We start from the raw sequence: 22,274 nt of genomic DNA, 5'->3' as shown, positions 1-22,274 counted from the left end.
TGTCAAACTGAACATTAAACATTAATAGATGTTTCCCTTTACTCAAAAACACATAAATTAGCACTTAATTTCATTATTTACTCTCCATATTCAGCCATATGCAAAGCATTTTAAGGGTATAGTTCCCCCACCAAAAAAAAAAAAAAAAAAATATGAAAAGGGAGATGTTAAGAATAATGTCATGGACTGAGTTTTTGGGCATACAATGAAAGTGAATCAGCTCTCATTCTGCTTCACAGAAGACAAAAGAAAGTCATACAGGGTTTGGAACAAAATGAAGGTGAGTAAATTATTACAGAATTGTCAATTATGGTTTGAACTATCCCTTTAAGCATGTAACTTAAAGTGTCCATACAAAGGGGTGGCGCAGCCCGTCTGGAGCTGCTCCGCATCGAGGTCGTTCAGAGCATTGACGCCATCGGTGCGCATGCAGCAGAATGTTAATGTGAACTGCGGATTCATTGATAAAAACTCCAGCGATGAGAAACAATGAACTGGCTGCGTGCAACGTCACACAGACCGCGCGCATGCAGTGAAAGCGCTTCTCGCGCACAGACACAGACCGTTCATAAACAGCGTGCATCTATTATTTTCTTCTGTATTAATTTCTTTATAGATAAACTTGGAGTACCTGCATTTTGTCGGACGTAAACACCGCCGTGTCTACATCGCAGGCGATGAGCGTCAACATCTCCAATTTCATGTTTATCGATGGCATTCCCTCTTTTGCAGCTTGTAAACAGATAAACAAAGAAATGTGGTCTTTTATTCCCTATTCTTCTTTTCTTTCTCTCTCGCCTTCCTTTTGTATCTGTGCGTCTGTCTGAGACTGAAAGTCTTTGGTGTGTTGGAGAGGTGACTGACAAACTCCCCGGCTGTCTCTGACTGAGATGCTGCTCTGTGAGCGCGTGAAGGCACCGTACTGACCAATCAGAGCGCTCAGCCAACCACATTGACGTCACCGCCTTCTTCGTTTGATTCTCTATTCTGATGTGCACGCGAAAATGCATTGAAACTTAAGTAGTGTCATAACTGAGCAATTTATATTTACTTTTTTAATTGGAGGCTATAAAAATGCGCACCTTCTATATAGTGTTTGCCTCCCTATTTCGTTTTTGTGAAAAAGCTATTTGTGATTGACTGTGAATTAAACATAAAAATCAGAATTTAGTAATTTTGTATTTTGTCATTATTTCAGTTAATGAAATATACGTTTTTCTTTTACAGTAAGCTGTTTCCAGTGGAAAACATGCAATGCAACACATTGCACTGTGCTGTGTTTTAAAGGAAATATCCATAAACCTAATGTCCTGGCAGAAAATTACCAGTAAAGGGTTCCCTTTTTCATTGACTTTTTCTTACAGTGTCCCTTTAAATTAGTGCACCATAAATTGCATTCAGACACAAAACACTAATTCAACCATTGTTATTATTCAATCACACCAATCAAAATAAAGCACTCCCACACTTGTATTTCAAACAAAACATGATGAAACTCTCTTAAGCACAGTGAAGGAAGATTCTAGATGCCAATCTGTGCAAGAGACTATGCTTAGCAGGGTCAGTCTCAAAACACACAGACACACACAGCATTGCAGAAACACTGCACCATCATGACTTACAAATGTTCATGTGTAAAGACTGCCAGTCTACCTCGCTCATGTGTTGCCGTACCAGCCCCTGGCACCACTGCAGCTATCACAAACTAGGGCAAGCTATTTATATCACCAAGAGAAGAATGATAGAGAGAGATTCAGAGAGAGATGAGAGAGAGAGAGAGAGAGAGAGAGAGAGAGTTCAGGTGCAGGAGAGTGCAGGCACTAGAGGAGTAGAAGGTGATGCAGCAGATATGGGATGCAGAAGAGATGGGTTTAAAAGAAAGCCACAAGTCAGGAAATATGACAGGCTGAAATAGAGTGAACAAAGATAACTGAAAAGAAAAATAATTTTTAAAAGGCATGTAGAAAATAAAGGTAAAAAGGAAAAAAGGATACAAAACAGATCAGTTTACAGCAGGGCTGTTCAAACTCGGTCCTGGAGGGCCGGTGTCCTGCAGAGTTTAGCTCCAACCCTAATTAAACACACCTGAACCAGCTAATCAAGCTCTTACTAGGCATAGAAACTTCCAGTCAGGTGTGTTGAGGCAAGTTGGAGCTAAACTCTGCAGGACACCGGCCCTCCAGGACCGAGTTTGGACAGCCCTGGTTTACAGTATTTCCAATGCACTGCAGAGGTATGGTATTGTGTATTTCTAGCAATCACTGGATTCGATCTATTGCAGTTTCTATGTTTTTTATGACATAATTACTTTGTAGTGTTTTATGTATGTTGCAGTTTCTATGTTTTTCCCTCTGGAACTTGTTTATACACAACACCAAAATGTCCCCATGTAAATGAGCCACATCCTGTCCTGAATAATAACAGCATTATATTTTCATTATCCTCTTCACAAATTCTTTTTCATCCAGAGGTCAGCAGCAGGTCCATGGACTGCTCACCACAGCACTGAAATGAGCAATGCAGTATATCTATTTATGACCTTATTATGACGCATTATAAATAATGTGTGGATGTGTCATTTAAGGAGGTGGTTTTGCTTCAGGACCCAGATTTTACATTGTGGTAACCAAACACAGCAGCAAAACCGTTTATTGTACAAAATTAACAAAAATTATGTTAAAATCAAAGTGAAGTGCTATGGCCCAACAATAAGCAAAACTATTAACATGATAAAAAAAAAGGAATAAGACAACATGCAACATGGAACAAACACTGGGCCAAATGTTGTTTTAGTGTTAGCTGTAACTTAGAGAAAGAATCCTGAAACAAATGTATTGTGGTTTCCACAAAAATATTAAGCAGCACAACTGTTTTCAACATTGATAATAATAAGAAATGTTTCCTGAGCAGCAAATCAGCATATTAGAATGATTTCTGAAGATTCATGTGACACAGATGACTGGAGTAATGACTGCTTAAAATTTAACTTTGCCATCACAAGAATAAATGAAACTTTAAAATATATTAAATGCAGCCCTGGTGATCATAAGATAATCACAAACACCAGGGTGATTTTGTATGACTGCTGAATGTAAATTATCCTTTATGTATCATGCATTTATCTATCTAATCCATCATTCTCAACAACCTGATCTCTTGGGTGAGTTTATAAAGGGACTATTTATAGACTCTAATCTAAGGATACATGGCTCAGATCCACTGTTTTGACTCCCATTTGAAGAGTCTCAGTGCTGAGGCAGGCAGGCAGGATTTTGACCCTGATACAGCTCAGTGAACAGAGAGGGGAGGAGGGGTCGCGAGTCGAGTTGAGGCATGTGCCACCAAAGCAGGTCAACAGTCTTAATGAAACGACAACATCAGGCTGCCAGACGCAACCAAATGAAAGAATGTGTATTTGTGTCAGGGCGTCTGTGAAAGCTCTAGTTTCTGAAGCAGAAATAAAGGCCAGCTGTTTGCCCACAGAGATGCTCACAGCTTCACCCAAAGACACAAATCACATTCAGTGTATCTCAAGAGCTGAAAGTAAAGAGCATTTCTGTGTTTTTCAAACAGAGAGAGAGAGAGACAGAGCCCTATTTAGTCCTCAGGGATGTGTACAATACATTCACTTCATCTGTGAGGTGTTTTGACAAGAGAAAAGTGTGATTTCAAATAGCCGTCTCTAGATAAATGGTACAAAGTGATTGCCAAAATATCATTTCACTGTCACTCACATTCACAGCAATATATGTTCATGGCTGCTCTGGATAACTGCACTCATTAGTACAAGACACACACAATCTACAGGGCAGTACACAGGGTCACAGAGTGAAAGGCATTATGGGTAACCTCTAGCCCTCACTGTTTTATCCATCTTTTTTACCCTCAGGATAATGACCCAAATATACTATTCAAATGCACAAATACACAAAACGCACAAACATTCATAGTCATAAAGCACTCACGCAATAACAAAGATATAAGCAAAGCTTTTACTAGTATTGATAGCAAACACCCGTCAATGTTGTCTAAGCCTCGGTTGTTCTCATTAACAGGTCATGAATGCATATGAGTGTAGCAGTATTACTGGCCAGCTGAACGTACAAAGTAATTATGTCATAAAAAATTTAATTTTCCTGAAAAAAAGATTTTTTTTTTATATGAAAACATATGAACAAACAAATGAATAATACACTAAATGAATTATTAAACCTACCTGGAAAACATGTTAGTAAATGGTTCTCCCCCCCCAACATTCTAGAAACACTCTCTTTAGGTTCTATATTAGTAATCTGTACTAACATTCAAGAATGTTGTAGGGAGGTTTGTGTGACAACCTAATAGGAACCTATACAGAATATTTGCTAATGGTTATTTTTAGGTTTTATTTATACTACCATTTAAAAGTCCGGGGTCATAAAGAGATTAAGTAAGAAATTAATAATTTAATAAAAAAAAAATACAGTAAAGACTTTTATATTTACATTTTCGAAGTCTAGATGTGAACAAGAGCTAGTCACAAGCTTCAGTGGAGGGCAAGATTATGAAAAAATAAGTGACAGTAAAGACATTTAGAATGTTACTGTGACGAGTGGAGCGGGGCCGAGAGCTGTATCACTCGCGTCACTGGCCCACCCCACTTGTCACAGTTACAAAAGATTTCTATTCCAAATAAATGCTGTTCTATTGAACACACTTATTATAAGTAATGTTTCTTGAGCAGTAAATCGGGACATTAGAATGACTTCTGAAGGATCATGTGACACTGAAGACTGTATTTGCTGCTTTAAATTCAGCTTTGCCATCACAGGAATAAATTAGATTTAAAAAATATATTCAAATAGAAAACAGTTATTTCAAATTGTAATAATATTCCAGAGGTCAGCAGCAGGTCCATGGACTGCTCACCACAGCACTGAAATGAGCAATGCAGTATATCTATTTATGACCTTATTATGACGCATTATAAATAATGTGTGGATGTGTCATTTAAGGAGGTGGTTTTGCTTCAGGACCCAGATTTTACATTGTGGTAACCAAACACAGCAGCAAAACCGTTTATTGTACAAAATTAACAAAAATTATGTTAAAATCAAAGTGAAGTGCTATGGCCCAACAATAAGCAAAACTATTAACATGATAAAAAAAAAAGGAATAAGACAACATGCAACATGGAACAAACACTGGGCCAAATGTTGTTTTAGTGTTAGCTGTAACTTAGAGAAAGAATCCTGAAACAAATGTATTGTGGTTTCCACAAAAATATTAAGCAGCACAACTGTTTTCAACATTGATAATAATAAGAAATGTTTCCTGAGCAGCAAATCAGCATATTAGAATGATTTCTGAAGATTCATGTGACACAGATGACTGGAGTAATGACTGCTTAAAATTTAACTTTGCCATCACAAGAATAAATGAAACTTTAAAATATATTAAATGCAGCCCTGGTGATCATAAGATAATCACAAACACCAGGGTGATTTTGTATGACTGCTGAATGTAAATTATCCTTTATGTATCATGCATTTATCTATCTAATCCATCATTCTCAACAACCTGATCTCTTGGGTGAGTTTATAAAGGGACTATTTATAGACTCTAATCTAAGGATACATGGCTCAGATCCACTGTTTTGACTCCCATTTGAAGAGTCTCAGTGCTGAGGCAGGCAGGCAGGATTTTGACCCTGATACAGCTCAGTGAACAGAGAGGGGAGGAGGGGTCGCGAGTCGAGTTGAGGCATGTGCCACCAAAGCAGGTCAACAGTCTTAATGAAACGACAACATCAGGCTGCCAGACGCAACCAAATGAAAGAATGTGTATTTGTGTCAGGGCGTCTGTGAAAGCTCTAGTTTCTGAAGCAGAAATAAAGGCCAGCTGTTTGCCCACAGAGATGCTCACAGCTTCACCCAAAGACACAAATCACATTCAGTGTATCTCAAGAGCTGAAAGTAAAGAGCATTTCTGTGTTTTTCAAACAGAGAGAGAGAGAGACAGAGCCCTATTTAGTCCTCAGGGATGTGTACAATACATTCACTTCATCTGTGAGGTGTTTTGACAAGAGAAAAGTGTGATTTCAAATAGCCGTCTCTAGATAAATGGTACAAAGTGATTGCCAAAATATCATTTCACTGTCACTCACATTCACAGCAATATATGTTCATGGCTGCTCTGGATAACTGCACTCATTAGTACAAGACACACACAATCTACAGGGCAGTACACAGGGTCACAGAGTGAAAGGCATTATGGGTAACCTCTAGCCCTCACTGTTTTATCCATCTTTTTTACCCTCAGGATAATGACCCAAATATACTATTCAAATGCACAAATACACAAAACGCACAAACATTCATAGTCATAAAGCACTCACGCAATAACAAAGATATAAGCAAAGCTTTTACTAGTATTGATAGCAAACACCCGTCAATGTTGTCTAAGCCTCGGTTGTTCTCATTAACAGGTCATGAATGCATATGAGTGTAGCAGTATTACTGGCCAGCTGAACGTACAAAGTAATTATGTCATAAAAAATTTAATTTTCCTGAAAAAAAGATTTTTTTTTTATATGAAAACATATGAACAAACAAATGAATAATACACTAAATGAATTATTAAACCTACCTGGAAAACATGTTAGTAAATGGTTCTCCCCCCCCAACATTCTAGAAACACTCTCTTTAGGTTCTATATTAGTAATCTGTACTAACATTCAAGAATGTTGTAGGGAGGTTTGTGTGACAACCTAATAGGAACCTATACAGAATATTTGCTAATGGTTATTTTTAGGTTTTATTTATACTACCATTTAAAAGTCCGGGGTCATAAAGAGATTAAGTAAGAAATTAATAATTTAATAAAAAAAAAATACAGTAAAGACTTTTATATTTACATTTTCGAAGTCTAGATGTGAACAAGAGCTAGTCACAAGCTTCAGTGGAGGGCAAGATTATGAAAAAATAAGTGACAGTAAAGACATTTAGAATGTTACTGTGACGAGTGGAGCGGGGCCGAGAGCTGTATCACTCGCGTCACTGGCCCACCCCACTTGTCACAGTTACAAAAGATTTCTATTCCAAATAAATGCTGTTCTATTGAACACACTTATTATAAGTAATGTTTCTTGAGCAGTAAATCGGGACATTAGAATGACTTCTGAAGGATCATGTGACACTGAAGACTGTATTTGCTGCTTTAAATTCAGCTTTGCCATCACAGGAATAAATTAGATTTAAAAAATATATTCAAATAGAAAACAGTTATTTCAAATTGTAATAATATTTCACAATATTAGTGTTTTTACTGTATTTTTGGTCAAATAAATTCAGCCTTGGTGAGCATAAGAGACTAATTTGAAAAAAGAAAAAGAAACAGTAATCTTTAAACAGTAATCTAAGCAAAAACAACTTGTTCCTAAATTCTTGGATTTCTGGTCTCAGAACCCTGAAATAATTAACTATCGCCGCACAAAATTATGGCTGGGCATGCAAGATATGTATGCAAGGAGATGTAGGGAGGAAAAATATAATTATGTCTGTAGATAAAAATGTGGAGATGTCAACCAAATCCTCCTCTATGTCAGAAAACAGGTCCCCGATCATTTCAGTCTGACCTTCACATTTTGTACAGCACATTTCAGAACAAATTGCCTTGTGTCACAACATAATGCTTTATAAAGAAGCAGTTAATTTAAAGATGGGGCTAACAAATTATACTGAAAAATAAAAACCTTGACAAATATTATAAATGGACCTCAGGGGAAAAAAAGAATACAAATTCATGATATGATGCCTAAAAGATCAAGACAAAAACAAGGAGAGACTAAGCTGAAAATAAGGAAGCAGGTTTTAGTTCTACTGCTGAGTGTGTTTGTTCCCAACACAACAATTAAGTATTCAGGTTTAATATTTTCAGAGAAGCACAAGAGGTTTTCAGAAGGAAGCAGGTATGCTCTATTTTCAGCCAGTGACCTGAGTGGCTCTGTTTTTCTCTCTCTCTCTCGCCGCTGAGAAATCACTTCTCTGCTTATCTCCTCTACCATAGGGGAAGTAAAAGCTCTTCTCAGCCCCTGCCACCCCTCAGGTAAGAGGTTACAGCTTCAACAGGCAGCAAAAATATTCCATGAATGCTAAGGCAACGCAGTGTGAACGTCAGATGTTGTCCTCGGGGCCTTAAAGTGCTGGCTTCTGAATGTAGGTTAAAATGTACTGCTCACAAGACCTCCATTAGCTTTGAACATGCCCGATTTGGAAAACTAGAGTTTGCTGAAAAAGACCAAGACACCTAGCAAGCACTCAAAGCCTGCGGAACTGATTGTGTTGTGTGGGAGAGAAAGCCTTTTATCCCACAATGCCTCATCTCAAGCTCAGATAGACCCTTAAAGGAATTCACGCAAAAATTAACTTCTTTCCAAACCTGTATGACTTTTCTTCTGTGGAGAATATATTTTGAAGAACTGTTTTTGTCCATACAATGTTAGTGAGGTCCAAAACAACAATGACTTTCAACGTATGGACAAAAAACACTTTTGGTAACATAATTTTTATTTTGGGGTGAACTATTGTATAAACAGATGCGAGTGCTTCTCTGTGAGCTGAATTTTTTTTTACTATGCAAATGGGAACAAAAAGATTTGTAAAAATTTGTTCTCACCCTCTGCCTGTCCTCCTCGAACACGGCCTCATGCACGCTGCAGGCAAACAGAGCTGTAGGTAGATCACTCAAGTCCATCATCTCCTCGGAGTCTTCCTTAATCTCTCCGAACGCCATCTCTTCTTCATCCTCCTCTTCGGGATCGCTGCTGTGACCCTCTGAGCTGTTGCTCCACAATTTCCAAACCTCACGCATCATTCCACTGTCCCACCAGAAGACAGCATTAGAACAAATGACACAATCCAGTCGAAATCTTGAGGCAATCAAGGATATACTTTGAAAACAAACTAGTTTGCTTTTTGGTATAGGTAAAACACTTACAAAAGAGAAAATGCCATAAAAACACCATAAAAGTATTCCATGTGTGCTATTGTTCATGACATGAAACTGTAATCTGTGAGTGAGCCGGTTTCTGCAATACACTTGCAGCGTTTATTAAAGATCTAACTAATAATCTGACAGGAAGGTGACTATTAATAACAATATGACAATGTGGCAATAAATTAAATATATACAAAAATATGACTATATTATTGTTTTTTTTTTAAACAATGTATTTTAAAAGAAGCCATAGGAGAATAATAACAAATAATATATAATCTAATTAAAAATATTACAGTATCATTCACTTGTTGATAGTGGAAAAGTCTGTTCTATGTCTTTTACCTTTAAGCACACAAGTCATATGTGGGTCAAAGACCCACAAAAGAAAGGCTCAAAAAAGAAATATATTTTAAATGATTAAAAACTTCTGGCTGACAAATGGGTAAAACCTAGTGTTTTCAAGGATAGTGGCAAAGATAGGTAAAGATTAAAAATGACAGTTAATTCGTTTTCGGGGGCTGCACTGTGATCCTTAAATACAGTCTTTTTAATGCCATCTAATGATTCTTGTTCTACATATGCCTGATAAGATTTTTTGGTATATGTACACTGAATGACATTTAGGGGGTGTCTTCGGTAAATCATGGTAAAAATGTATGATAGTCATTATTATTTATTTATTTATTTGCTCAGAGAAGAAGAAGAAGAAGAAGAAGAAGAAGAAGAAGAAGAAGAAATTAAACTGGACACATTCTAATGTACGTAAAAAAGTCAAAGCTGTGTCAAACTTTCATCGTTTTAATGCTTGAAAACCCCTTTACGTCTTTGACCCATGTACTACTGTTAATGTACTTTTATGTTGTTTGACATCTGGTCATTATCCACTTTCATTTATAAAACTAGCAGCGTGAACATCTTGCCTCATTTTGTGTTTGACACAGAAAGTCATAATGTTTGGGAACGACATTAGAGGTGACTTAATACACAATATCTTTAACAAGTGTACGTGCCCAAGTAGGTATAAGCTGGATACTATTATATTGGAACTTTCAGATTTCAGTTGTTGTGTGCTATAGCGCCATCTAGTGGCCGTTACACGACTACATTGTGTATATTATGGGCGTAATCTTATTATAAGCGCGTCTAAAATAGAAAGTGTGTTCGGTAACCTGGACAGGATGCACACATGTGTGGTGCGTATTGCATATTCATAGAGACAAAAATGATTAATATACACATAATTCATAGATTTTCTGGAAGAAAAAAAAACATCGCTGCTGTTCTACATTTCATAACAAACCGATTAGCATGCTTAAACTATCAAGATGGCATTGACAACATAATTGTAGTAAACATCTATGCTAGTCTATTAATTCTGCACTTTTATTTGACATAAATTTCAAAACTAGTCCATCAGAGTCAAATATATAGCATGATAATGTAAGTTTTATAGATCACTTACCAGTAATCTTTGCCCGAAATCGATGACCGGGCAAGAGGCCATCCACTTTAAGATCCGCGGCACATACACTTGAATACAACAATGGAATATTGTTAATCTCAATTAGAAATACGTCTTTTCATTTAAACAGTAAATTCGTCGTATGCAATCAAAACGACAAGTGACAGTGAGGAATGACCAATGACATTTACGTTTATCTCATAATCAGCCAATGGGATTCGAGTTCGCGGAAGATTGACAGCAGGGATTGATGACGTACGACAGAGGACTCAACCTGCCCTGTTTGGTGTATCACATCAGAATGCATTATGGATTATCTTTGACATATTCATTTTTACCACATGAATTAACTCATTTTGAACGTTTGTAATTAAAAACAAGTAAGTGAAACATTTTATTCGATGCAACTGCTATCCTTCATATAGCAGTATATCAATATAAGATAAAAATGACTGTCACAGTGGTCATTACATTTGTGCTCAGTACGGATACGTTTTCACCGGCCGTCGAAACCACTGATAATTAATTTGACCGCCTGTTGTTATCTTGACTTGCACAAGCAGACTCCCGAGTCTACTGTACATATATGTTTCCTTAATAATATGGTCCTTGACACATGGTAACGTTAGGCTACACAGAGAACGATTATTAGTGAGGAAAAAAAAAACAATATTCTTAAATTACACAAAGATAGTATTCAAATTTACGTAAGTCCTCGAGATACTAACATTAGTCTTCCAGTTAAATATTCGATTACACAGCAGTCCACAGCAATATGACTGAGATTCAAGGCTTTAATGTATTGGTCAGCTATAAACTTCATGTATACTCCAATGTTAAGTACAGATCAAAGAACAAGCAGTTATTATAAGGCATGTATTATTGGTTTAACAGGATTTGGACCATGCTAACTATCAACACGGCACGCTGACTGAAGCGTGGTCTTTTTTCATTATTTATTTTGATTAAAGGCATTATTATTGTCCCTGTGGAATGGTTATAATAGCATAAACATTAAGTAAAAAAAATAAAATAATTTTTTATCAAATTTCTTAAAATCAACTCTCAACACAGTAGTAATTGCACTTAAACATAACTCAGTGTTGTGATGTGGCTTAGACAGTCAAGTTTCCCCTCATCTTTCAACAATGGTGTCTGTCAATGGTATAATTAAAAAAAACAGCATAAATGATTACTTGTGTTAAAAGACACCAAAACAACAACATATTTTACCACATTAGTCAAAGCAATGGTATTTATGATAAAATATCAGCCAGTGTTTCTTAAAGTTTTACAGAAAGCATATGTACATTTCAACCAAAAGTAGTGTTCTTGATTTGTAATACCAACAAACATGCAGATTTCTACAGAAAGCCTATTTGGTACGCTTCAGACAAGCACAGGGAATAAATAATAGGCACAGCAGATATTCAGGCCTGAAGACTTCAAAATGGAAAACGAGAGGACAGTGTTCATGAGCTTGAGAATACAGTAATTTGAGCCAGTACCAAATATATATTTGTATATAACTAGCTGAGAATTGTGCAATCTATATTAGTCATTGGCCTTTGGTTGATAAAGCTGGACTGGCTGTAGTATCTCTGGTACAAAGCAGTAGCAGAATCCAAAACATCTTCTGAGGTATATTTAGATTCTCAAGTTAGTAATATTAGCTTTTTAACTTTGATAGGAGACCGGGAGTGATCAAAATGTAAGTCAGCACATTTAAGGCATGATTACAGATATGAGTATCACACAAAGATAACATGCCAGTATCTCAGGTTAAAATCAACGCCACCAATGAAAGTCCTTATTTGCATTCTAGCATAGAGAAAGGCTTATAGCTTGGTTTCCTGGCTCAGGATCAGACGAGAGAAATATAAAAGTTCTAGAATGGTCCAATATTCTGGAACTGTGCTTTGTGAGTGCTGTCAATAAGCAAATCAGTAATGCTTAAACACACAGTAGCATTCCTCAAGTAAAATCAGTCTTAATCGCACTTCAGACATTTCCCCTCAGTCTTTTTTCAGCTCTGATGGTTGGCATGGGCTAACAGGGCTGGGAGAGACGGACAGCTCTTGGTCCACCGGAAGCGGCACAGGAGCCACACTATCGTTGTTCTCCAGTGCTCCGTAAGAAAAAGAGCCATTATAATCGGGCTGCACAGCCCAGCCCTTGTTGTGAATGGTTGGAATGCCTGTGTTGACAGAAAACAGAAAAAGTGTTTAATCTAATAGGATGATTATTTGTTTGGCTTGATGACAGAAATCACAAGTCATACCTTTTGCCATGTCCATGGTGACATATGGCTCAAAGGCTTTGACCTTCCTCTTGCTTTTGGTGATCAGGAACACTCCAAAAAAGCATATAGCACATCTGCAGGAACATTATAAAGACACATGTTAACAAATCTTAGATTCCAAGGGTCTCACTGCTAGTCTGTTAGTCACTGCTACCGCTAAGAAAACAAACTTGTGTGGAATTTCATGGCTAAATAATTCTCTTCCTCACACGGATGTTACAGAATATCACATAGTACTACATAGTAGTCACTTAGTAGTAGTATAGTGAGCATTTTCCACCTTGATGAACTGAATGTAAAATTTAGTCTGTCAATGGATATAAACTTTTTTTTTTTCATAGTTCGTAGTTACTTTTTTTCATGGTTTCGTAGAAATAATATGAAATAAGCCTTTGTACAAATTATTAAATTCAGTTTTTTTTTTTATTCTGGAAGGATTTTTTAATCTTTCAACTTTCCCATCACAGGAATAAATAACATTTTAAAATATATTAAAGGGGTCATATGATGCGATTTCAAGTTTTCCTTTCTCTTTGGAGTGTTACAAGCTCTTCGTGAATAAATAAGATCTCTAAAGTTGCAAAGACTAAAGTCTCAAACCCAAAGAGATATTCTTTATAAAAGTTAAGACTGGTCCACGCTCTCCTAAAATGCCTTGTTTAAACACGCCCCCACATGTCTACGTCATGATGTGAGAAGATTTGCATAATGCCGCCCAAATGTTTACGCAAAGAAAGAAGACGTAACTTTATTGTTGCTGCCACCACCGCCACCATGTTGTGAAGATGCTGTGTGTTTCGTTACAAAATAATGTTCTTTTTAGCAACATCACATGACCCCTTTAAAATATTTTACGATATTATGGTTTTACTGTATTTTTGATCAAATTAATGTAGGCTTGGCGAACATGGACTTTTCAACAACACAATTTTTTTTTTTTTATCTCACCTCCCTCAAACTGTTGAATGATAGTATATGTACCTAGAATGCATCATAAAACCTACCCCAAAAGAAACATGCATATGTGCAGAACGTCTTCGTGGTTAAATTCCTGATAAAATATGGCCCCTGTTTTAAAAGAAACAGAATGAGAATGAGACTGCTAACACAAAATGAAGACAACCCTGTCGTCTTATTTAAGACAGAGATAGAGAAAGAAATTTCTGAGTTCTACCTGCCACAATTGCAAATGTTGTGCAGAAAATGTAATTCACACAGGCGATGAGAGAGGAATCATACAGGTGAGATGCTTGTGCTAGAAATCTAATAAAAAAAAGTCAAGTCAGATTAAAACAGTATTAATACAGTATTTCACTTCAAGCTCACTGTCCTACAACAGAATAGCAACACAACAAACAACAGAACTTACGATGCTTGAAAGACGATAGTTGCCACCATGCAGACGAACATGACATAGAAAATGGGATAGGACAGCTGTAAAGGACCCAAGATGCTAAGCACAATCATCCCTGAAACTGCCTTCACTGTGATTACAGTCACTGAACCTAAAGGGCAAAGGTCAAGGGAACGGTCAACTCCATTATTTTGGTCTCTGGTACACTTATAAGGGCAAAATAGACAATGACTTGTTTATCTGTGCATTACTTCCTTGTCAAAATAACTACTTTGCAAAACAAGTACTGCTTGTGGAGCACTTTGAGTAATGTTTCATACACACAATGGTCTTTACAAACAACCAACGTTGTGTTATTGTCCTACCAAGTAGTGCCACCAGCAGCAGAATCAGGACGAGGTAGTTGGCATTCTGCTGTTTATAGAAATACAGCACCAGACAGAATGTGATGATCCCTAGAAGCTGGAAAAAACAATCCAAATTAACTGTTCAAATAAAATGCCTTCAGCAAGTTATTAGTCATCAAAACAAATTCCATTTCTACCAATCAAAAATAATGTGCACTGTAAATCAAAACGATATCCTTTGTAAAATAATTATGGTTTGATATTTGCCATTTGTAATCACACAACAACTTTCTAAAACATGAGGGTGTGTATTACCAAGTATAAGAGGAAGGGCCAACCGATAACATGTTTTACAATGTTCTCCGCATTCAGTTTCTCGTGAGAGTTCGGTCCAAACGTCACAAAGAGGTAAGTACCGCCTGCCGTCAAGGCACAGCCCAGGAAAGTCAAGATGTAGCGCTCTACAAAGACAAGCATAGGGATGTTATAGTGCTCTGCATTTAATTTATTGTATTACTAATACAATATATTAACAAGTGGTTACTTGTTGCTTAGCAACTCATGGCCTCAATCTTTTGAATAAATAGCTGAGAAAATAGAGCTGGCACCTCAAAGCCAGCATTAATGTAGCGAGTTATGCAACTGAAAGCAATCAGTATGATTTCTTTTATTCCTTTATATGTGCTCAGAAAGATGAGCAGAACTCACTCAAGAATTCCTGTGCCTTCCACTTTTCCCGCAAAAACAGGAAACCCAAGATGGAGCTTGCTGTGAAGACCAAAATACAAACCATTGGTTGTTACTTGAAATAAAAGAAAATTTTACAAAAATCTTATTTCAGGTAGTTGCTAAAGAAACATTTCTCACTTTCATTTAATGTAACGTGATATAATAAAACTAAAACTGAAAAAAAAAAAAAAAACTACACAGACATATTTAAAGAAAAAAATTAAATAAAAATGTCAAAAATACACAACTAAAATTCTGACTAAAATTAAACTGACAATGTAAAAAAAAACTAATTAAAAATATTAATAAAAACTGTAATAGTATCATGATACTAAAATAATACTCCTTCAGAGCTGTATTACATATAAAATAAAATTAACATGTTTTGATAATATCAAATAAGTGAAACAGAAAAAACTGTGTAAAATATGGAAGTGAATGCAACATAACAGAACTACAGATGATGAACACCTACATATGACAGACACGGCATTAAGTGGCGCTATGAGAGAGAGCGGTGCAAATGCATAAGACACAAACAGGGCGCCCTCCCCCAGAACCATCAGCATTAGGCCAGACCACCAGGTCTTAGTGTAGTAGTATTGCCTTGGGTCTTTATTTCCCGCCAATGCCACGTGACTTTGTTTCTGCAAGAGAAAACATCAGTCATGATGACATGTGTTTGTCTTTTACACCTTCTTATTAAACCCACTCCCTTAGATACGGTAACAAACAACAGCTGGGTTATAAAACAAGATGCTGAGAAGTAAATAAAAGTGGCCGACTTTCACCTGACAGGGTGTAACCTGAACACACCCTGACCCTGAATCACAATGCAATTATAAATGTAGGCTGCAAATATACACTTACCTGAATGCTGACTGAGATGCTGACCAACAGGTTTCCAAAGATAGCTAACAATGTTCCAATGAGGTTTTCCTGTGTATAAATCACAAAGATAAGACTTTGAAATGTCACCCATAGACAGGATAATTGTTTACAACATTTACGTTAGTGTGTATAAAAACAAAACACAGGACACGTAATTATCCCGTAAACTATCGGGGAAGTCCTGTTAAAATGTATAGATGTTTATTGTAACGTTAACTGAAAACCTTCTAGGATATGTGTGTGTGTGTATCCGTATATAACAGGAACTAAATTGAATTACAGGGTACGGTAACAAACAACAGCTGGGTTATAAAACAAGATGCTGAGAAGTAAATAAAAGTGGCCGACTTTCACCTGACAGGGTGTAACCTGAACACACCCTGACCCTGAATCACAATGCAATTATAAATGTAGGCTGCAAATATACACTTACCTGAATGCTGACTGAGATGCTGACCAACAGGTTTCCAAAGATAGCTAACAATGTTCCAATGAGGTTTTCCTGTGTATAAATCACAAAGATAAGACTTTGAAATGTCACCCATAGACAGGATAATTGTTTACAACATTTACGTTAGTGTGTATAAAAACAAAACACAGGACACGTAATTATCCCGTAAACCATCGGGGAAGTCCTGTTAAAATGTATAGATGTTTACTGTAACGTTAACTGAAAACCTTCTAGGATATGTGTGTGTGTGTGTGTGTGTGTGTGTGTGTATCCGTATATAACAGGAACTCAATTGAATTACAGGGAATTTAATGGTTGTCTTGCTCTAAAACAGACAGTTTTGTAAAACACATTCGCTATTTCAAGATCCGCTTTTGTAAACACGTAAAAAAAGAGTTTCGTTTTGGATTTATAGTTTGAATTTTATTTGAAAACATCACGTCATAAACTCACGGTGTAAGAGTCTGCCGTCACACCCTCCTCTCGTGCCATCCTCACGCCGTTCATCCTTAAATCAGATGACATCTCCGTTATACACGCATCACCGAGCCCGTCTCACAGCTCAGTCCAGTCGGGACTTGGACGAAAGTCAGCTCTGCTTTCCTCTGTTTTGGCCGCGGTTTACGTGGATCGCCATTTTCGAAACGCTGTTACTTCCGGGTTGTACACAGGTTCTTCTTCTTCTTCTAATAACGTTTTATGGCGGATGGCAAACCAACTTCTGGTGCATTTACCGCCACCAACTGGACTGGAGTGTGGAGCACTAATAAGCAACTAATATATACATATTTCTATATATACATACATACACTTGAGGAGTTCCATTGTCTATTGTGTATGTCTCAGAATACTCTACTCCTACCCTAACCTGTATTGTTCTTTCAAGAAGGAAATCCATAATCCAATTATATAACTTTCCTCCAATTATTGTACACAGGTTCTGTGTGACGTCGAATTTGAGGGACGTGATGAGGCACGCATTCTACTCAAAAAAAAAGAAGAAAAAAACAAACAAACAAAAAACAATCCTCAGGGGGGATAATGGCGTTTTTATGGACGCTGTGAATGATGGAGAACAAGTGCATCCACAATAAAATTTTTGACTGCTTTGACGAGTTTTATTTTGATGGTGACAGTATGAAGGCTGTAAAGCTGCTTTGATAATTGGAAGTAAAAATAATATTTTAATACTATACTATCTGGCAAACTAATACTTTGTGGGGAAAAAAACACGCTGTTACTTAATACAAGGTAAATTTGATCTATTTAAGGCGAGACACTGCAGGTGAATAGGGTAAAAAAATTAATTACTAATTATCACCTTACTTACCCAGTTGATTGATTACATTGATAATTGCACACACTTTTTGTATTACAAGTTTTCTAAAATTTTATGTTTAAATATGCAAATGAGGCATTGTTTAATGAAATATGCGCTAATTTGCATACATTTCTAGTACAAAAATCTGAACACTGGATCAAGTCAGTTTCAAAATTCTTGTTTATTTTTTTTTTGACATATTAGAGGCCTATGAATTGCTGTGTTATATATTGCTTGTCATAAAGGGTTCTTTTTTCTTTTTCTAGAACCCTATGGAACCTTTTAGAGGTTCCATATATGAAGCGCCTGATAGAACCTTTTAAGGTTTTCTTCTAAGAGTGGAGAAAAAACTCATTTTGAGAAAATGGCCTTTAAAAATATGTACTGTAATTGAAATCTATTGACACAAATAGATAAAGTGCTCTCCACTAGTCTGAAAAAACACTTTATGAAAAGCCCAAAAGCCCAAAATCTCAAAACTGACAGGTGCATGAAAAAACAGTGCTACAGTGATTCTCCCCTTAATTTTGGAAACAACACATGACCTTTATAATATAATGCGTACTATTTTCAGCCTGGAAAGTGGGCTAGTTTTCATGAAAGTAATATATATATATATATAATATATATATAATTCTACACTTTGCAATACGTTTTGGACAGCAGGTGGCACCAGTGCACCTTCTTAAGTTTTTTTCAAATCCTGGTCATGGTTTGACTGTACCACACAACTTGGCATACAACTCACATTTTTGGGTACACAGCTTTATGTGAGAGTTGTTATCTCTAGAAAGCACAGTTGGAGTTAAGATCAGACATTTTCAAGGCCTACACCCAAACCAAACTAATACCACATCTGGGCCATAACCACCATAGAAAAGAGTGGATCATCGATATATAATTTTGAATAAAGTTTCACCTTTGGGGAACCAGTTTGGAATGCTTAGTTAGATCCTTATACCAGACCCACAGGATCCAGACCAAGACCTCTCATTCCATGAAACCAGGCTTTATATTCCAATGAACTGAAATGCTGATTTTATAGTACAGAAGCCAAGTAGTTCAAAGCCATAGAGGTCTTGTGAAATGGTGAGGATATTGTGCCAATCTGTGCTTGAGATAATTATCATCTGTAGTTTGTTGGAAATTATTTAGTAAATAATGACCCACATACCCACAACAAGATATTTATATGAGACCAAGACCACGAGACCACAAGATTCTGCCTGAAAGCAGTTGTGACTTCACCTTGAGTTATACAATGTTCCAACAGTGATATTTTGCAATTTTCCATTGTCATATCCCAGAGCTATGAGGCTCTAACGGGCTGAGAACAATTATTATGACATTCATCAATTATATCTTGGCACAGCTGAAATGACGCACAAACCATTCCTGTTGTTTTAGGGTCCACTAATTCCTCTAGGCGATTCCAACTTTTTTTTTCACCTGCCAGTGATTGATAAAACACTGCAGGCTATCAGTACTTTTTACTTAAGTACATAAAAAATTTAGTACTTTTGTACCTTCACTCGAGTAAAATTGAAAAAGGAGTACTTTTACTTTTACTGGAGTAATATTTTATTATACGTATCTGTACTTTTACTCAAGTACTTGATTTGTGTACTTCGGCCACCACTGGCAGGCAATGAGTAAATGTAAATGGGTTATGGTGTGACATGAAACAAAACTGTGACCTTTCACCATTTCGTGAAGGATAATAGAATCTATAGTCATTTGGTTTTTTGTAGAGAAGAGGTACACCCATGTCGTAATAGTTACTGATGTTATTAGAAATGTGTCATCACTGCACGCATGTTCAGATGTCACTGGGTGTGGAAGGCCTGTGGAAAGCAAACCTTTAGATCATCCAGTATAAGTACCAGGATTATTTTTAACTCCTGATCAGTGTGCAAAATATCCAGAAACATTTAATCGATTAGTCTGGATATCAAATGGATTGGAAATAAACATGAAGACATTTTACCTAACAATAATCAACAATAAAAACATTTTGCAAAACAACAACAACAACAACAAAAAAACCCCCGAAGAACTTTTAAAATTATTTAGCAAGAAAAACAACCTGTAAAAAAAATAGGAACAGAAAACATTTTTGACAAGCAGCAAGGCATCAGATTTCTTCTCCTAGTTCCATGGAATATATCTGGAATGATGATTTGACTTGAGGCAAGATCTGAGTATCAAAAGTTTTATAATAAGCACAAGAATTTTACAAAACATTGGAGTGATGGCACTGTAGCCTGTAGATGCATCGGACGGTTGCAGAGCATCAAGCTTCCCTGCCGTGATGTTTGTAACACTAATTATGAATGTTTAGTAATGCGTCTATCTCCGTGGTGAAATACACCCATGCACTGACACCCAGAAAAAAAGGAACATTCTTTCCCTTAAGGCCTGTCCTCAGGAGGGGAACAGCACTCATGATAGAATGGTGTAATTTACTGTAAAGTTTTAGATTAAAATCTTTAATAAAGCTTCCTTCAATTTCAACTTTCCTAGACAAAAAAAAATATCAGAGAAGCTTTTCCTTATATGTTTTCAAGGGTTTAACAATTGAAATGAAGACATTGCAGCTGAGTTTTGAATTTTTCATGTGCAGTAGTTTTTTTGTACAGAAAATTGCTTATGCTTGTCACTGTCAAAAAATCTGTCCCGCAGGAAATCACCCCTCAAAACAGTCTCTAAATCGGCAAAACACACTGAAATGTAGGGGAATAAAATTAGACTAAAATGTAAAATGACTCCCAGGACGATTGTTTAAAGTACAATTCCTCTTTACCTTTTGATGTATTTGGGAAATACCCGTAAATGATCTGTATTTTCAGTTCCTGAAACTCTATTATTCTACCAATAGACATGTCACTACTGTAATTTTTGGCTTAAGCCTTTATAATTATTGTTGAAATATACGCACTGCCTGATGTGCAACTACTCTTCAGTTATTTTGACCTTCATTTATGCTCATTTGTTTATTAATCATCTTTTGTTTATTGTCTTTATATTTAGTCATTTAGCAGAAACTTTTAAACAAAGCAATTTACAAATGAGGAGCATCACAAGTAATTTATCTTATATTTGTAGTATACAATGGCAAGATTATAGTATAAACTAGGCTAGACTAGACAACTAAACTTGACAAAAGCCACTCAAACCTCCACTCAAAAATGTTTTTCTGTAAGAATAAAAACATTTATTTAAAAACATATACTGTATATTTTAAATAAACCAGTCAAATATATGCTGTAGCAATGGCTCACACCTCTTCAAGTGTGGTTTTGCCTCATGCTGCAAGTGTATATTCTCTGAAAAATAATTCTTTAAAACATTCCTTATAACCACAACATTTTTCTGTTGTATGTTTTATAGATTATATGAAGCACATTCAGATCACACCTCAGAAATGAAAGCATGCTTTACATATGAGTAAGTCAAAAGCTCTCTAAATAATACAGAATTAGCTTGCAGTATGTGACTGCAGCCATCTGTTTTAAAGTGCTTTAGTAGTGAAGACCTGTAGTAATGATGATTTTAATTAAGCAATATCTGCACATCAAATTTGCATCATGATTTAAAAACAACAGGTTTATTTGACACAATTATCAGGAACATAAACTCTAGTTCACCCCAAAAAAATGGAAATTCTGTCATCATTTACTCACCCTCATGTTGTTCCAAACACGATGGACTCAGAAGGAGATATTCTGAAGACTGTGCAGGTCATTTCTTTCCATGAAATTACAATTAATAGAGACTACAACTTTAAAGCTTCAAACAGGATGCAAAAGCACAGAATACAGTGAGCACATGGCCGTACCCATACTTTGAAAATTAGTGAGGTCCGGGTTGGTGTTAAAGAATTGTGTTATAATAACCTACAAATACAACTCATTATATACGCTATAAACACTTTAAAGGAGACAGACATGTAGATGTTTGTGAAAGATGTTTCCTCTGTTTTGGAGGGATGATTATTTTTAAATCATACCCTATTTATTGCATCAAAATTTGTTAATAGGCTACTTTACTATATTTAAGGGTGGATAATTTTATCAGTTGTTTATTGCAACAATACATAACTACAATAACTTTGTCTAGTGCTCTTATGAAAGTTTAGCTATAGCATGATTTGTGAAAATTTAACTAGGCCTATACTGAATGACATAGCATAGACTTCTTCATGGCTAGTTTTTGCGTATTTCATTTCATTCTGTAACCTACTTGTTCTACAGATCTGTGTGTAGCCTACTAGTGTTAAATGCTACTGTTTTTGACAGCGTTGATAACGTTTATGACAGATAATATCATGATCATTTTTGCGTTTCCCTTACCGAATGTCGTATCCTGTCAGCAAAAACCTGTCCATGGGCTTTTTTGATTGCTTTCAGTTTAAGTGCCGGCGATGCAGTGTTGCCAG

The 22,274-nt window shown here is 36.3% G+C and overlaps 2 protein-coding genes across 3 annotated transcripts in view; both read right to left on the bottom strand.

The window, feature by feature from the left end:
• LOC107711822 (calcipressin-3-like) overlaps positions 1–10,999 on the bottom strand; it is a 25,357-nt gene extending 14,358 nt beyond the window's left edge. The window contains exons 1-2 of one of the 2 annotated variants that reach the window (XM_016516868.1): positions 10,442–10,999; positions 8,656–8,857 (exon numbers count right to left, since the gene is read on the bottom strand). In XM_016516868.1, coding sequence (XP_016372354.1) covers positions 8,656–8,853 — 198 coding nt within the window. In that variant the 5' untranslated portion in view covers positions 8,854–8,857; positions 10,442–10,999. Of the gene's footprint in view, positions 1–631; positions 884–8,655; positions 8,858–10,441 lie in introns of those variants that run through there. The other variant, XM_016516876.1, reaches the window with a different exon arrangement.
• A 406-nt stretch (positions 11,000–11,405) lies between these two features.
• LOC107711811 (NIPA-like protein 3) lies at positions 11,406–17,185 on the bottom strand. Its single transcript, XM_016516862.1, has 11 exons — positions 16,969–17,185; positions 16,498–16,566; positions 15,649–15,820; positions 15,153–15,212; positions 14,760–14,905; positions 14,463–14,559; positions 14,113–14,248; positions 13,918–14,006; positions 13,748–13,811; positions 12,723–12,817; positions 11,406–12,638 (listed from the first exon to the last, which is right to left on the bottom strand). Exons 1-11 carry the CDS (start codon positions 17,038–17,040, stop codon positions 12,457–12,459), a joined length of 1,182 nt encoding a protein of 393 aa, XP_016372348.1. The 5' UTR covers positions 17,041–17,185; the 3' UTR covers positions 11,406–12,456.
• Between the last annotated feature and the right edge of the window lie 5,089 nt (positions 17,186–22,274).

Source organism: Sinocyclocheilus rhinocerous, unplaced genomic scaffold (genome assembly GCF_001515625.1).
Source record: "Sinocyclocheilus rhinocerous isolate Xijiao unplaced genomic scaffold, SAMN03320098_v1.1 scaffold2117, whole genome shotgun sequence".
Lineage (NCBI taxonomy): Eukaryota > Metazoa > Chordata > Actinopteri > Cypriniformes > Cyprinidae > Sinocyclocheilus > Sinocyclocheilus rhinocerous.
The sequence above is the reverse complement of the archived record's forward strand: the minus strand, read 5'-3'. Positions and strand labels throughout refer to the sequence as shown.

Coding starts and splice junctions, on each gene's coding strand:
- LOC107711811 (XM_016516862.1), bottom strand. CDS start 17,040: ATGTCATCTGATTTAAGGATGAACGGCGTGAGGATGGCACGAGAGGAG. Junction 12,818..13,747: donor ATATGCATGTTTCTTTTGGG/GTAGGTTTTATG, acceptor ATGTTCCTGCAG/ATGTGCTATATGCTTTTTTG. Junction 12,639..12,722: donor CACCATGGACATGGCAAAAG/GTATGACTTGTG, acceptor CTGTCAACACAG/GCATTCCAACCATTCACAAC.